This window comes from Cebus imitator, unplaced genomic scaffold, assembly GCF_001604975.1.
Source record: "Cebus imitator isolate Cc_AM_T3 unplaced genomic scaffold, Cebus_imitator-1.0 Scaffold111, whole genome shotgun sequence".
NCBI lineage: Eukaryota > Metazoa > Chordata > Mammalia > Primates > Cebidae > Cebus > Cebus imitator.
Window position 1 is genome coordinate 2907765 of NW_016107426.1, and position 15467 is coordinate 2923231.

Sequence of the window (15467 nt, forward strand, 5' to 3'; positions counted from 1 at the left end):
GGGAAGGAGGAATGACTTGACAAGAAGGCTACACTTTACAGAAAAGGGCTTTAGTTGGGAGCATTCTCACACTGTTAAAAATCTTATTATTTGAACTATAAGGTTTATATTATTTAGTGGCTTCATATGACCTGGGGGGAGGGGAGGTGGTTTAAAGTTTGCTTCTGCTAAGCCTGGCTCAATGACTGCAAGGTTCCGCAAACAATTTCTTCCCTCCCCTCTCCCACTTCCCATGGTCACTTACAGTAATGGTAGCGGCTAGACAGTGGAAACAGCACGTGGCATCTTGAAATCAAATCACCAACTGAAATACAATTGGTTAAAAGACGAAAAACTAAATTTTGCCCATGAAAGTAAGTTTGGGAGGTTACTGTCTAACATATAATTGTAACCTGCAGGCTGGACAGTACAACTCAGGCTGATCGGCCACAGAGTGGAGAGCACTCCAAACTCCAGGGGGAGCTCAAGACTTGCCCTACCTCTTGACTCCTTCCGGAGAGAAGAAATGTGATGGATCGGGTCTAAGATGACACACAGGTCCTCAAGGACAGACGGGGAAAGATGGGTGGGGCGATAGATTTGGCTAGGAAGAGCATATATGGTCCTGAACACCGTCTGTCTTTTCTGTTGCATGAGGCTGAAAGCTCTCCCACTCTCCAAAGGCTGAGAAGGCCCAGGGAACAGCTCAAGGCAACGGGCCTGTTGCAGGCCTTCAGAGTAAAAGAGTCATCAAGGGTGACCTATGGGGCACTAGCAAGTTTGCCAGGGTAGAGAAGTTGGCAGGTCATGCCTTTGGTCATCAAGTAGGAGGACTGGCTTTTGGGATACTGGTCTTGTCCTTTCTTCACTTCTAATAGTGAATGACATGGGTGGTTTGTAAAGCTTTCTATTCTAACTCTGGCTAAAATACAAGCAAAGAAATTCTTTGTTATTAATGTTTTGTCTCTGCTCCTCCTACCAAAAGAAGTGGTCATGGATGGGAGGAGAGCCTTCCATCCATGGGTGTAAAGTATTAAATCAGGAATGACCTGATTCACAGATGGTGACCTGTGGGTAAGAACGATTATCTATCACTGAATAGCTGTATCTTATTCGTGGGACAAAATTGCCTCTTTCAGACTGTCACTTCCAAACAGAAAACCTCTGTTATCAAACAATGAAGAAAATTGAATGTTAATCGTAGTAGAGAAACTTTTTGACCCAAATGAACTAGTTTCAGATTTACTTCCTTTAAGTTCATATTCTTTCTAACTTCAGCATTTTTCTGGAAACAGCTTGGATTTGTACAGTTCCTTTTCTTCAAAGGACTCATTTAGCCTAACGATTTAGGACTGTTGTTTCAGAACTCTGAAAATGGAAACCTAGATGCCTTGAATGTAAGCGTGAAAAATTAAAGGTCAGAAAAGGAGATTAGAAAAGAACTGGACCAACTTTGATTGAGGTAAGCCTCATGGATTAGTAGATATGGGGCTCTTCCATTAAAAATATTTTGTACAGGATGAATATTTCTGATTGCATAAGAGTGTTGCATCTCAGAACTTGTGGGATGTGGAGAAACCAAAGCATTTAACAGTCAAGTAAAATACTTGTGAGTACAGAGCTGACTCCAGGAGAGTCAAGACAAAAACAAGAGGTTCTTCTGATTTCTAATGCACCGCCCCCTTCTGACTACCATAGGCTGGGTTCTTTTAGACCTATAGCCACAGAGCTGGAGTGTTGGTTACTTTCATGCTTAAGAGACCAGCAGGAAAAAAATGTGAAGGCCTGGGGCTGGGCGTGGTGGCTCACAGCTGTAATCCCAGCACTTTGGCGGGCCGATCACTTGAGGGCGGGAGTTTGAGATCAGCCTGACCCACATGGAGAAACCCTGTCTCTACTAACAAAACAAAATTAGCTGGGCGTGGTGGCACATGTCTGCAATCCCAGCTACTTGGGAGGCTGAGGCAGGAGAATCGCTTGAACCCGGGAGGCGGAGGTTGCACTGGGCCAAGATTGTGCCATTGCACTCCAGCCTGGGCAACAAGAGTGAAACTCTGTCTCAAAAAAAAAAGTCAGGGACTGGCCTGATTACATCAAAGGGGGATCTGAGCATTATTTTAATCAGTGTTTTACTACTTTCCTTGGGCAGCTAGCTGTTTAAGGAATTTTAATATTCAACCTGTAGAAATATGATAGACAACTATTGGTTTTATTTTCAAGATTGAGAAAGAGGTCTAAGGAAACCCCTGTCCTCCCGTCTCCAGTGTTATCAGAGATGACAGGGCGGTTTCCTGTGCTGTGACCTTACATCAACCACAGTGGATTTTACCATGAAGGGCTGCTCACAGTGGATCATGCAATCAGGATAAGGGGAAACAGGACATTTTTCCTGAAAGGAAAAAAATCACAAAACTAAACCTTAAGCTTTAACATTCCTTCTATAATTTACTCCCAACTTACATAATTCTCATCTACACTGGCACTAAAGTGAAATGTTAACAGTACTTGAAATAGGATTTAAGCACTGTGCAAAATCTTATCTTTAATTTCAAATTGAAAATTCATCCTTAAAGTCTGACAGGAGAAAATCCAAACCCTAGAGAAATGAGTTTCTTCCCCCAGAACTATGCCCTTCTATGTATAGCCCCACTTCTCCTAAAAGCAGAAACTCGGCAAGTACGTCAAGGGTGCCTCAACTGTGACTTGCTCCCTAGCACATGCAGTCTTACTGGGAAACATAGCATTAGCTTCTCAAAGTCTAAATGCAGCCTAGCAACACTTGGCTAGTGTATGTGTTTAAAAGAGGAAACAGAAAATGAGAAATAGCCCTCACTAGTTTTTGTTCTATTTATCCAGAAGGTCATCCCAAGGACTCTCAGAATTCTGGGTTTGATTGAGACCCTTTACAGAGTTACTCCCCACCAGCTGGAGGCTGGGGCAGCTGGGGTGGGAAGGGCATGCGGTAGAGAATGCGGTGGTGTGCAGGCTGTCCTTGCCAGGTGTCCAGTGTGCAGAGCAGGCACTGTGGACGAGGCGGACATAAAGAAACACGTGACAGAGAGCTTCTCTGCTTTTGGAGACACTTAGAGCCTAAGAAATGTGATTTGTTTCCTGTTTCAATAGGAATAAAAACTGGGAAGCAGGGACTATGATGATTATTTGTCAAAATACCGAATACCTCAAAACCCTATGCTGTCTTCACCTTCTTCCAGAAGAAATAAAATTCCATGGCTGCTGGGGAAGAAAAATATGAAGAGGGAGTTGAGGAGAAGCAGAAATTTTCTGAGTCAAGATATCCCTCAGCACAGCACAGCACAGCACAGCAAAGTTATCCCTCCTCAATTATTCTCTAATAAAATTCAGATGAGGAAATTTGGAGTAGGCTCCAGGATCTCGCCTTTACTGTGGGTGACCATGTGGAAGAGACATCCTCCCTCTTCTTTTCTACCTTTTGTATGGGAAAAGTATAAAAGACCCTCATTAAGTGCTCTTGCAGGCCATTACAATGCATTTCCAGGCACTCCGCTGAAAAGTGTTTATGTAAGCGAAGTCCTTTTCAGCCCCTCTGGAGAAGCACAAGTATCAGCATCCTCCTACACAGCTGATATCTAGGGTTACCTCCTGAGAGGTTTCAAACTCTCCACAAAAGGACAATCTGCCCAGGCCTGTTCTTTTTTTAATAGGGAAGGGAAGGCATGCTTGCAAGACCGATTTATAGCACAGGAAAAAAACTCCTGAAGCAAAACACAAGTGCAAACTGCCATATTAAGGTTGTGAAGATGAAGAGAAGGAACTAAGAAGAGCTCTTTAAAATCCCAAGGAAGTTGCTCTGGATCATTACTATTAAGTTTTGTTTTCGCCTTTTAACTGATTGTCCCATTTATGCTCATCCTACGTCCCTGGGCTTTCCCACAGAGCACGTTGGGAGTGTGTCTGTGAGCTGCTGGGTAAGATGTTGGAGGATGTTTAAGTGTGGAAGCAGTTGGGTGTGGTGGCTTGAACCTGTAATCCCAGCTATGTGGGAGGATTGCTTGAGGTCAGGAGTTCCTGACCAGCCTGGGCAACACAGCAAGACCATCCCCTTCACCCTCTTGGCCAATGAATCAATCAATCAATCAGGGGTTGATGATATTTTGAGGCATGTGTACACTTAAAACCAGGCCTGATTTTGGCATGATGAGGCTACTTTGGTTTGGGGACTGCTCAGAGGCTGGGTTTTTCTGGTACTTCCAAAGATACTCATTTTTGGAGGCAATGCATTTGATTAGTGTGCAGTGAAAGGGTTGCAGCCACAGTGAGGTTCCCCCATTGCTCAGTAGAAAAGTTTGAGTACGGTCATTTAAAAAAATCATACTTGGCTGGGCGTGGTGGCTCATGCCTGTAATCCCAGCACTTTGGGAGGCTGAGGCGGGTGGATCATGAGGTCAAGAGATCGAGACCGTCCTGGTCAACATGGGGAAACCCCGTCTCTACTAAAAATACAAAAAATTAGCTGGGCATGGTGGCGCGTGCCTGTAATCCCAGCTACTCAGGAGGCTGAGGCAGGAGAATTTCCTGAACCCAGGAGGCGGAGGTTGTGGTGAGCCAAGACAGCGCCATTGCACTCCAGCCTGGGTAAAAAGAGCGAAACTCTGTCTCAAAAAAAAAAAAAAAAAAAAAAAAAAACCAACCCAAAAAAAAAAAAAAAAAAAAAAAAATCATACTTATCTGACCACAGTGGAAAATTAAACAGGAGAAAAGGCAAAGGAGTAGAAAAACTAAAACTTCATCTCTCCCGTGTTAAAATTGTAAGCCTAAGCAATAAGTGTCTGTGTCGTGACAGGCAAACACCTGGGTTGTTAAGGCCTGGAGTGGAGGGGAGGTCAGAGGGGAAGAGCAGGCAGGAATCCTCAACCGGGAGCTAAAGCCACAGCCCCACGGAAAGGAGATAAAAGGGTAACAGCCTCAGATCAAGTCTCAACACCTCCCTCTCCAGGGGAAGCTAAACCACCCTCTCCTCTATTATCACTCCCTTTGGACAGCTACAGTCTAAAATAGGACACAAAGAAAGGGGAGTGGGCTTCACTGGCTTTGTGGGTCAGCAGCAGCTCTTCCCCATAATCCCAGGCCATCAGCCCGGCAGTTTAAGGGTTAAAGTCAGCACTTACAAGAAAACTCAAACCCCATTAAGCCCAGGCTTGGAGAGCAGGGAGCAGCAGGGAAGCCAAAGGAAACTAATTTTGGAGGCTCTCCAAGCTGCCAATCACAAGCATATTTCTAACAGTCCCAGTGTTGTTTGAGTTGGTTGTTTTTCCACAGGCTGCACAATGGGGTCTGGTTATTCATTGAAAAAGTCTGCAAGTGAGCCCCGCCCTCCATTCACAACCAATTTGGAATGCTCCATTCAGGCAAGAGGGGGAATCTGCAGCTCTGCTAGCTGGGACAGACCTAATAGTGCTCAGCGCCCAGCTGTCGCCGCAGGGACGCTTGCTCGCTCAGTATGCTGTGTTTATGTAAGAAATTCAGACACGGCAGGGGCTCTGGCCTGCTGTGCGCCCTTCCTAGGATTGAAATGGCCAAGACCCTTGGAAATCTGCAAGGGCGTGCAAAAGTCCGCTACAAGTAAGGTCACAAAGTGCCCTCTGGTAAAAGGGGAAAGGCAAAAGAAAAACTATCCTGTGCAGCTGGGTTCAGAATCTGACTGTAGCTACCAGCTGACAGAAACAGACTTCAGTGGTATTTCTCCTGCCCCAGGGTGAGCTGGTTTGCATTAGAGGGGACAGCTTTCTCTGGAAGCCTGCCTCTCCAGACTTTCTTTCCCTTTCACTGCTGGTAGCTACATCGGGAGCCACCTGGCTTCCTCCCCAGGGGAGGATGGCTCTGGAGACACTACTAGATTTTCTGGCTGCAGAGGAGGAGGGGACAAGCTACCTATTACGACAATTTCACAGTTCCTTTTTTGGCTTTGGATCCAGCCTGAAGACTTGAGAGTACCCTCCCTGAATGCTGTGAGGCATCAGAAGGGAAGAAGGTGGCGATCTAAGGTTGGAGGGTGAAATGTACACCAAGACTTTGCAAAGTACAAGACAAAAAACTGGTTTCATTTCTTAAATATTTTTTTCCAAACCTTCAATAATCACCCTGAGGGAAAGCTGATGGAGCTGGTCTGACAACCAGACTTTATTTCAAGGAAAAGCATATTTCTTTATGAAAAGCAAACCCAGGAGATACACTTGAGCTCATGGCTGTTTCCTTTTTTTCATCACATATTTGGCTATTTTCAAATGTCTTATGTCTGCTTCTCACTGCCTGCCCTCACATCCCCTCCAGCGAACTCAGAGCCACTGGAAGCATTTCTCTGAAGTCCTTCTGACCACAGATTCCCCATTCCATGCCTCGGCTGTTCAGATCAGCCTCAAACTTCTGGCCTCTTAATAGCTAGATCTTATCCTGCTCCCTGGAATCTTACACTCTGCTTCAATTTTCCTCTAGATGCTTCTTTCCTTTAAACAAGGGAGCACCCTTTATTTTCTGTGCAGAGTCCTCTTAATGTGGAATTCTTTTCCCTTTAAAATCTAAGTTGCTAGCCCACTGTCATTTGCCTGCCAGGCTCAAAGGTGTACTTACATTATGGTTATAATTTATACAAATACACTATAACTAGTGTGGGCACATACTAGGGGCCTGGTATCTTGCCACTCCTTTAAGCCAAGCCTAGAGGGATAGGACAATGATAGAAACTGACGACCAAAGCCTCTGTTAAATCAGCTTGATGAGTTCACAAAATGAATTTTTAAAAAAGCAACCTAATCCGGTAATGGCATCAGCATGCCTGGCACTTGTCCAAGAGCTAGGAGCTGCAACATGACAAGCCTCTGAGCTCCTTGGATTCCAAGTGAAGAAGCACTGTGTGCCAGGGCACAGATGGGGCCCAAGCTGCCTCAAGGGCAGCCGTATGCCCGAGAGGGGGGGCTGTCAGCCTCTGAGGCTGGATGTACTTTACCACCACTAAAACCCAAGAAATGTGTGGAGGGAACAGTTTCTCAGCAGAGAATCACACACCCCACCCCAACATCAAAGAGCATTTTTTCTGGGGCTGAAATTAAAACAATGATACTACTAGCTGGTAGAAATGGGAGACAGTACAAATTTTCAGCTTCATTATGCTACCCATGTCTTACTCTTGTAAAACTGAAGAATGCTGAAGAGGAGGGGATACATGGTAATTTATTGATGGATGCCAGAATTTTGTTACTTCTGGCACCTACACAAGTGATCTTGACACAGATGTAACTCCCCATTCCAAGTCTTTCTCACCAAATACAAAGGACTGGTAAGCCTACTGGGTTTTGTTAGACGACTAAGAGCAAAGAGACACAGAAGAGTAAGAGAAAAATTCAGTTTTCAATAGGCCTAACTGAATTAAAGGTAGACGAAAGCAGATTTTGCAAAACAGACAGCTCCTTTAGATAAATGGGTACTGTAGGTCTTGGAGATCTTGGGTCCTTAAGAATATGGAGTCTAAGAACCTTCGAGGCTATTAAAACAGGAAGGATTTCAAATCACTGAGCACTCTCCCAGCAGTAAGATACCGGGCTAGCTAATAAACACTTTGAAAGTAACACTGTAAAACCTGGAGTCAAAGAATCTCTCCCCCATGTTTTCCTCATGCTTTCTTCAGCATTCTTTTCTACCTTCAGAACTACTGACTCCTGAAAATATAAACCAATGGCTTTATTTTCCCTCAAACCTCTTAAAGTGCCCACTGTTTTCCTTCTTACCTTGCCAGTCAAAAAGACTTTAGGACGATCCTTTTGAATAGAGGTGGCCCAAGCAAGAAAATGTGGTATTTTGCTACATCACACCTACGACCAAAGACCAAAATGATGTACCCGCTCCGAAAGAAAGGCACTGCCTCTGCTATACTACCTCACACATTAATGAAGAAATCCGGCTGAATAATCTCATCATGAAACAGGATTAAGATCAATGTGTTTTAGGCTCCAGGGCTGTCATAACAGTTAATTCTATTTCCCCAGTCATCTATTGCAATGTATTTATGAAAAGTCGATTTTATCAGTTAATTAGCTGGTCCTTAGGAAATTACTTGTACTTCCTCCTGTTCCATTCTTTTTGAAACACAGATCTAAAAAGAGCACTTTGAGGGGAAAATGGGGTCATTTGGATCTTAAAACAATTCTTTAGGCTATATTTGGTATGGAGGCCATGATTTTGAAATAAGATTTGTATCATGCTCTCTCCTCAGCATAAAACAGATATCTTAGTTACTCAAGATGCTAACAGGTATATATTTACAATATCATAACTGAAATAAGTGAGATTAAAAATCAGAACTGAAATGTGTATTTAAAAAACTGCTATTTATATATGCTAAAATCTAGTAATATAGTCTTAAGTACCCAAGCAATCAGTTCAGAAAAATGAATGGAACACATCATCTTACCCCACTTTGAAACACTCTGAGTTTCAATCTTATCCATGGAATAGTTAGTTCTATGAAAATGTGTAGTAAAGATGTACACACATCTATGCACTGACCCAGATTCCCTGGCTTAGTAGCTCTGTGTTAAGGTATACATTTAGCTACATACATGCTTTCATAGATATGTACACATGTACAAACACTTCTTTATAAATATACAGGACCTATGTACACAGTTCTATTTGTATACATACTAAGGAGTCTTCTAGGAAACATGGCAGTTTTTTGTTTGTTTGTTTGTTTTTTAGTGATAGAGTCTTGCTCTACTGCCTAGGCTAGGGTACAGTGATATGATCACTATTCACTGCAGCTGCAATCTCTAACTCCTTGGCTCAAACGATCCTTCTGACTTGGCCTCCCAAAGTGGTGAGGTTACAGAGTGTGAGCCTAAATATGTCAGTTTTTATAATTTTTTTGTTTTATAATTGCTCTCTCTCTTCTAAATCCTAGATGGAAAAACTCAAAGCATCAAGGTATTAACTTTCTCAGGATCATAGAAGGAAAAGAACTGAGTGTTGAATTGGACAGTCAGAGGTCTCTCTGATGCTTTCCTGAACACCATCTCTAGGTATCTGAAATGATAGAAAGCCCTCAATATACTTTAACATGCCACTACTCCCTGGCTCTATAGCTTTGAGAGCTTCTTTAAGAATATTATTATATAAATCTTTTTCTTATTTCACCTAACCCTTCCCATTTGTTACCACTACTGGTCAGTCTCTCCAGCTATCTGGAAATTGCTGTGAAAGGAGGGGGCTGGGCAAGACTGTCTCTACCAGGGACATCCAACCCAAGCTATCTGAGATCTTCAGGGTTACTTCTTAGGACCAAGGGACAATGAAGCACAGTGGTAGAATCCCTATGATCTATAGGTTTCTGTTCCCTTGAATTTGACCTTTTAGAGTTTCCATGTTTTACTGATATCTATATTTGTGAGGCAGAGGTGAAATCTGTATAGCTAGAAGTAAGCTGCGCATTTCTATATGATATAAAAGCAATGGTTTCATTCACTCAAATCTGTACAGCTAGAAGTAAGCTGCGTGTTTCTGTAAGATATAAAAGCAATGGTTTCATTCACTCAAATCAGACTTAAGGATGTATCCCTATGGGCAGGAAACCCAATTTTGAGAAACTTAGAAACTATAATCTCTTTAAAAGCTGAACTTTTACTGTTTAGAGAAAAAAAAAAAAGCCATAATCTTTAAAACTGACATTCCAAAATAAAAATATTACCTACATTTCTTAGTATTTCTCTTTCATGTATATAATAAAGTCACACACATACAATGGAAAATTAGCAAATCATTATTAATAGGAAAGTCTGATTATTACCAGTGGCCACTGGTAAAGCCACCTGTTGCAGGCCGGGCATGACGCCTGTAATCCCACCACTTTGCAAGGCTGAGGTGGGTGGATCACTGAAGTCAAGAGTTCGAGACTAGCCTGGCCAACATGGTGAAACCCGGTCTCTACTAAAAATACAAAAATTAGCCAGGTGTGGTGGCCAGAGCCTGTAATCCCAGCTACTCAGGAGGCTGAGGCAGGAGAATTGCTTGAACCTAGGAGGTGGAGGTCACAGTGAGGGAGCTGAGATTGCGCAACTGCAGACTGCACTCCAGCCTGGGCAACAGGAACAAAACTCCGTCCCCCAAAAAAGTTTTTTTGTTAAAAATGTTTTTGATACTGTAGGAAAAAGGTTTGCTTTCCACTGGCAAATCTACGTTTGGCTTATATTCATTCATTTATTCAGTCAAACGAACTCATAAGGTTTCATTATATTTGAATGAGTTTTTTCCCTCCCCTGAAAAAATCACGGGCTCTTCAAGAAAATGACTGGAGTGAAGCTGGTCCTGAACTCGAGGCTGTGGGAAGTGCTGATAGAGAAGTGCGTGCATGCAGCCAGCTGTGGGCTCTGCCAGCTCCTCCCCGTGCTTCTGCTGTCAGTCTGAACTGCAGGCAAACATAACAGCAAGAATGAGTGGCTCAAAGATGCACCACCCACATCTCTGTTCTTAAGGTATTCCATTTAATCTATCCCTTCAACATGCTCTACCTCAAGAAATAAAGTCAGAGGAAAGAATCCTTAGAAGAACTTTTCTAGGTTAGTCAATCTCCTCTTTTATCCTTAGAAGATAGAAAGGCTCAACTTAGGAAGTTAAAACAAAAAGTAAGCAAAGTAAAAAAACATGTCATACTTGGTAAGCAGACATCTCCCAAAGTACCTCCATTTAAGGTACGGAATTTTAATTAAAGAACTTAGCACATTCTATTTGCTGAGCAGAAATGACTTCTAAAGAGCCAAAACACATTGATTGATTTCTTCATTTTAGCCTAACCCCACAGATAAATATCTCTCCAAATATAAATCCTGCTTGCTGACAAAGAACATACCCTTGCTTCAGCACATGCAATCAATTTGAATGCAGCCAATTCATCTCCCTTTTGACTCTTTTGGGTTACAGAGAAACAAACAAAAGTGTCATAAAAGCATTTCAAAGAACCTCTGCCAAGAAAGCCACCTCCCAAACAGACTGCAGTTTATGCTGCTTTGAGCAGGAACTGGTAAGGCTGGGCCAAATTGTCAACACAGAACAAAGTTGGATTACAAATCCTGTCTTTCATCTTGCAAACACACACACACACACACACACACACACACACACACACACACACACACTTTGGGTTATCTTTATTTAGTCTTTCAGTGGCAAGCTTCCCAATCACTTGAAAGCAATCAAAGGGCAATAATTAACATGCATTTACTCTTTTCTACAACACATTCGCAGCAAGCTGTGACAAAGCTAAGGTAAGCATGCATCTGTGTGTTACAGTTTATTCCCTTTTACAGTTTCATGGCATTGTGCCTTGGACGTGAGGCCTATCATTAAGGAATGTTTAGCTGGTACCTCTGTTCTTATATTTAAAAGATTTGGAATACCCAGCTTTTTACTTAGAGAGAGACCTAAGATAATCTCTCTCCAGTGGCATTTTTACACACATACACCCACCTACCCAGAGATAAAACAAAGCTGGTAAGAGTCTGTTGGTCCAAAATGAGAAATTGAGTCCTTGCATGGCTCAGGTGCTTGCTATTATAAACTATGACTAAGAGACATGAATTTCTCTATGATGCAACTCTCAAGAGAGGCAGCATTTTCTCTAGGCCTCTCTTAAACCTGCTCATTCGCCAGTGACTAATGCTCTCTAGAGCAGCCCTGTGCTGCTCAAATTTCATCAGCCAGCTTTGTCCTTGATAGCTCCGCCTAGACCATAAAAGCTCCCAAACCTGTTGAGGACAGCCCCCAAAGATCAGGGTAAAGCTAACCATGCCCCTGCCAGTGCTGAAAGCCACCTTTTGAGGTTCCCACTGCATTTTATTATCTCCAGTAATGAGCACTTAGTGGCCATTTTAAGAAAAACTTCTCTAAACAGCAAAGCCACAGCAACTACATGAAAAATAAGAGTAAATCAGGCCACCCTGTGACCACCCCTTGTCAGCTTAGGAGTAGAGACAAAATTGACAACGTGTTGGATGAAGCCAAAGTTAACAGGAGTTTTCCATTAACTATTTTCTGCACCTTTAAGAGAAAGAGAAATGTCAGGTTCACGATTTACATCAAGGACTTAATTTATAAAACAAATTTTAAAAAGCTATAAAACAATGTCTGATTAATAGATGCTTGGTCCAACATCATATATATTATGTTAATTTATAATTTTGTGCTTAAAGGTTTGCAATATTCCGTTGTTTTTTTTGTTTTTGTTTTTTTGAGGCGGAGTCTTGCTCTGTCACCCAGACTGGAGTGTAGGGGAGTGCGATCCTGGCTCACTGCAACTTCCACCTCCTGGGTTTAAGCGAGTCTCCTGCCGTAGCCTCCAGAGAATCTTGGAATACAGGTGTCTGCCACCGCACCCGGCTAATTTTTGTATTCTTAGTAGAGATGGGGTTTCACTATGTTGGCCAGGCTGGTCTTGAACCCCTGACCCTCAAGTGATCCACCTGCCTCAGCCTCCCAAAGTGCTGGGATTACAGGCATGATTCACCGCACCTGGCCGGCTTTGTAATATTCTTGAGGTAAAAAGAAATTTAGGATAAAATTATGTTCAGTAAGTCTAACCTACAACAGAGTAGAAACACTTTAGAAATAATTTTAATGAGAAAATAATTTTAACTCTGAATCATTAGAAGAAACTAAATGCACACCACTGTCTAAATCTGGCCATAGCTGAAAAAAGCATGTTCTAGACATGGATGATCCGAGACCAAACAATTTCAGAACAAATGTGCCATCACCAGAAAGGTACTTACAGTTATCAGACTGAAAATCTGGGACAAACTGTTCATCATCAGGAACTTGTGCTGGAAAATAGATTTTTATTTTAGACCTTTAAGTTTTATTAAAAAGCACAGTAAAATGTTTTATATGGAAAATAGGACATCCATGAAACTTGCCTTCAGCTAACCAAGCCTCTTGAAGTTGACTGAGATCCTGAAACAACTCTGAAATTGAAAACAGAAGACCCCAGAATGAAGATATTTCTTCTGCTAGGGAGGAGACGGGGAAGAATCTACATGCTGCAGTCACTCATAGGCAGGGAAGCCACAACATAGGCAGGGAAAGCTTTACTACCTTCAGAATCGTGAGCCAGATCTGTGTCCAAAAACTTCCTCTTTCTGTCAATCACAGGCCGCCCTCTACATTCCTCAGATCGAGATTTCTGAAAGAGGCCAACAGACAGTGCAGACTCAAGTGTAGTGAAGAGGTCCAAAGGGGGTCGACTCACTAAACCAACAGGGGGATGACTCATATTGAAGAGGGAGGACAAAACCAACCAAAAGCCACATAAACTTACCCCTGGGACCATAAAAGGGACTTGCTGATCATAAAACCCATCCATGGCGCTTTCAACGTCTCTAATATCACTTTGAGAGGTTTCAGCATTGAGTAATTTCTGGGGGAAAAGGGATCCTCCTGTAATATGAATTTGGGAGATTTTAACTAAGAGGGGGGAAAAAAGAAAGGAAACAATTTTAGACTGCTTTTCCTTTAGGGCCTATGCAAAATTATTACCCTTCTGTGAAGTACTTAAAACCTTTACTCAAGGTGTAAGCTCTACTGACCAATCCTGGGCTTGATTAATGGTATCAGAGGTGCATGAGGTACTTGGTGCCAAATCCATTTATCCAGTCATCATTTCTTTCTTTTTAAAAATCATTAAAATATAGATTTGCTACTGCCTGTCCTTTACCAAAAAACAAAAACAAAAAAAACCTTATTTTCATTATAAAAGGGTGATTTCAAGGTTCTCTCACATCCTCCAGGGCATTTATAGTAGAGTTTTTAAAAAAGAGATGATTTAATTTTTGACAGCATAGCATCAGGAAGCAGAGAAACTGGGTTTAAGTACAGTATTCCAAATTATTGGCAATTAAAGATTTGACATACATGGTGTTTCTCAAAGCATTTTGTAGGTCACTATTAAAACACTATATATAGTTCCTGGAATAAATTGATCAGAGGTATACTTATCTTCACACAAAACTCTATTTAAAAGAAGTCTAAATAGATGTGGCATCTGTAATGTCACAAATATCTCTCTGGCTGCTTACAGAGATATTTGTGACATCTCCAACTTCTAAAAGAATAAAATGCCTATGAGAAGTAATGGATTTAAAAAACTAATTCCATCGTATGTGTTTACAATGCATCTCTACCAAAGGGCTTTAGAAACTCAGGTTTTAAAAGTTTATCCTCCCCCCACCCCAAACGAAATGAAACTCATTTCAGGACTGGTGTTGAGTCTGGGAAAAAAGGGTGCGGTCAGAAGGGAGAAAACTTCTCCTAATGTGGGTGGAATAAAGTAACAATTTTAGGAAGGTACCATCTTCCTAAACACTTTTATCCTCCAAATAACACCGTTAAGTCAACAAAATGTGGAAAAACATTAATTTCATTCACTCCAGCTTTAAACTGCTTAAGAGGTCAATTTCTTTTGTTTAATGTATACACAAATTTTAAACAGGAAACTTTTCCCCCAGTGGGCAACTCCATTCAATATGTTTTTCACACTGTGTATAGCATATCAAATTTTTCATAAATGAGCAGGATACAAGGAAACCCTTCACAGCCAGCCGCCTCCTCAGCACTTTGGCCCAAGTAATCAGGTTATTTTCAAAGTCAAAGAAAAGAGAAGAGTAAAATAGCACACAGTTCATAACTTTGTAGAAAAACACTTGCGCCAACCTGCCTGCGTGCCCGTCCAAACAGTATAAGAAACATTCAGAATAATGCCTCTCTCAAATGTCACCAAACCATATACAAATCTGAGAAACCTCATCAGTGAGTTGAGGGGCATGAAAGACGGTGCTCTGTCGATTATGAAAATGTCAGATTAAATCGTGGCCTTAGACATTTTGTAAACGTCTGTTGGGGGTAAAGGGACAATGAGTAGGAGACGAGAGGGGAAGATATTTTTCAGTCTCATGATGAAATACTTCACCCGGAAGAACAAAAAAATCTTCTAAAAATGTAAAAGAAATAAACTGCCATAAACGAACCGAAAAGAGACATTTCAGAGCTAGAAAAATTGTATTCCAAGCATAATTTTTTTTAAAGCCTGAAGGAAAGGCTCGAGTTCATCCAGGAGTTTAAACCACTTCCTTTGCACCCCCACCACCCGCGCCCCGGGCGCCCCCAGGAAAACTTTAGCACAGCGCAGCGGCGCGATCCAGGCCCCTCCCCTGTGGCGCGCAGCGGGCCCGGTTTTATGAATGGGAGAGCGAGCCGCGGCCGCCACATCAGGTAGAGGCTGTAACTGGATCTCTCGCGCTGGGCCCCATTCACAAAACAAGACACACTTCCACCCAATTCCCAGCCTTCCCCATTCATGAAAACTCCTTCAGCTGCGCCCCCGCCCCCACTTCCAACGCACGCCCAGCCTCCGACGCAGGCCCCTCACCCCAGCGTTTTAGGAAGAAAGCTCAATGCTTCATTCACAAAAAGGG

The 15467-nt window shown here is 42.3% G+C and overlaps 1 protein-coding gene across 3 annotated transcripts in view; it reads right to left on the reverse strand.

The window, feature by feature from the left end:
• Positions 1-15467, reverse strand: part of ETV5 (ETS variant transcription factor 5) — a 69662-nt gene that overhangs the window by 51532 nt on the left and 2663 nt on the right. For all 3 annotated transcript variants that reach the window (XM_017538414.2, XM_037741963.1, XM_017538413.2), the window contains exons 2-5: positions 13316-13434; positions 13093-13180; positions 12915-12962; positions 12771-12821 (exon numbers count right to left, since the gene is read on the reverse strand). In XM_017538414.2, the coding sequence (XP_017393903.1) occupies positions 12771-12821; positions 12915-12962; positions 13093-13180; positions 13316-13360 (232 nt within the window). In that variant the 5' untranslated portion in view covers positions 13361-13434. The remainder of the gene's footprint in view (positions 1-12770; positions 12822-12914; positions 12963-13092; positions 13181-13315; positions 13435-15467) is intronic.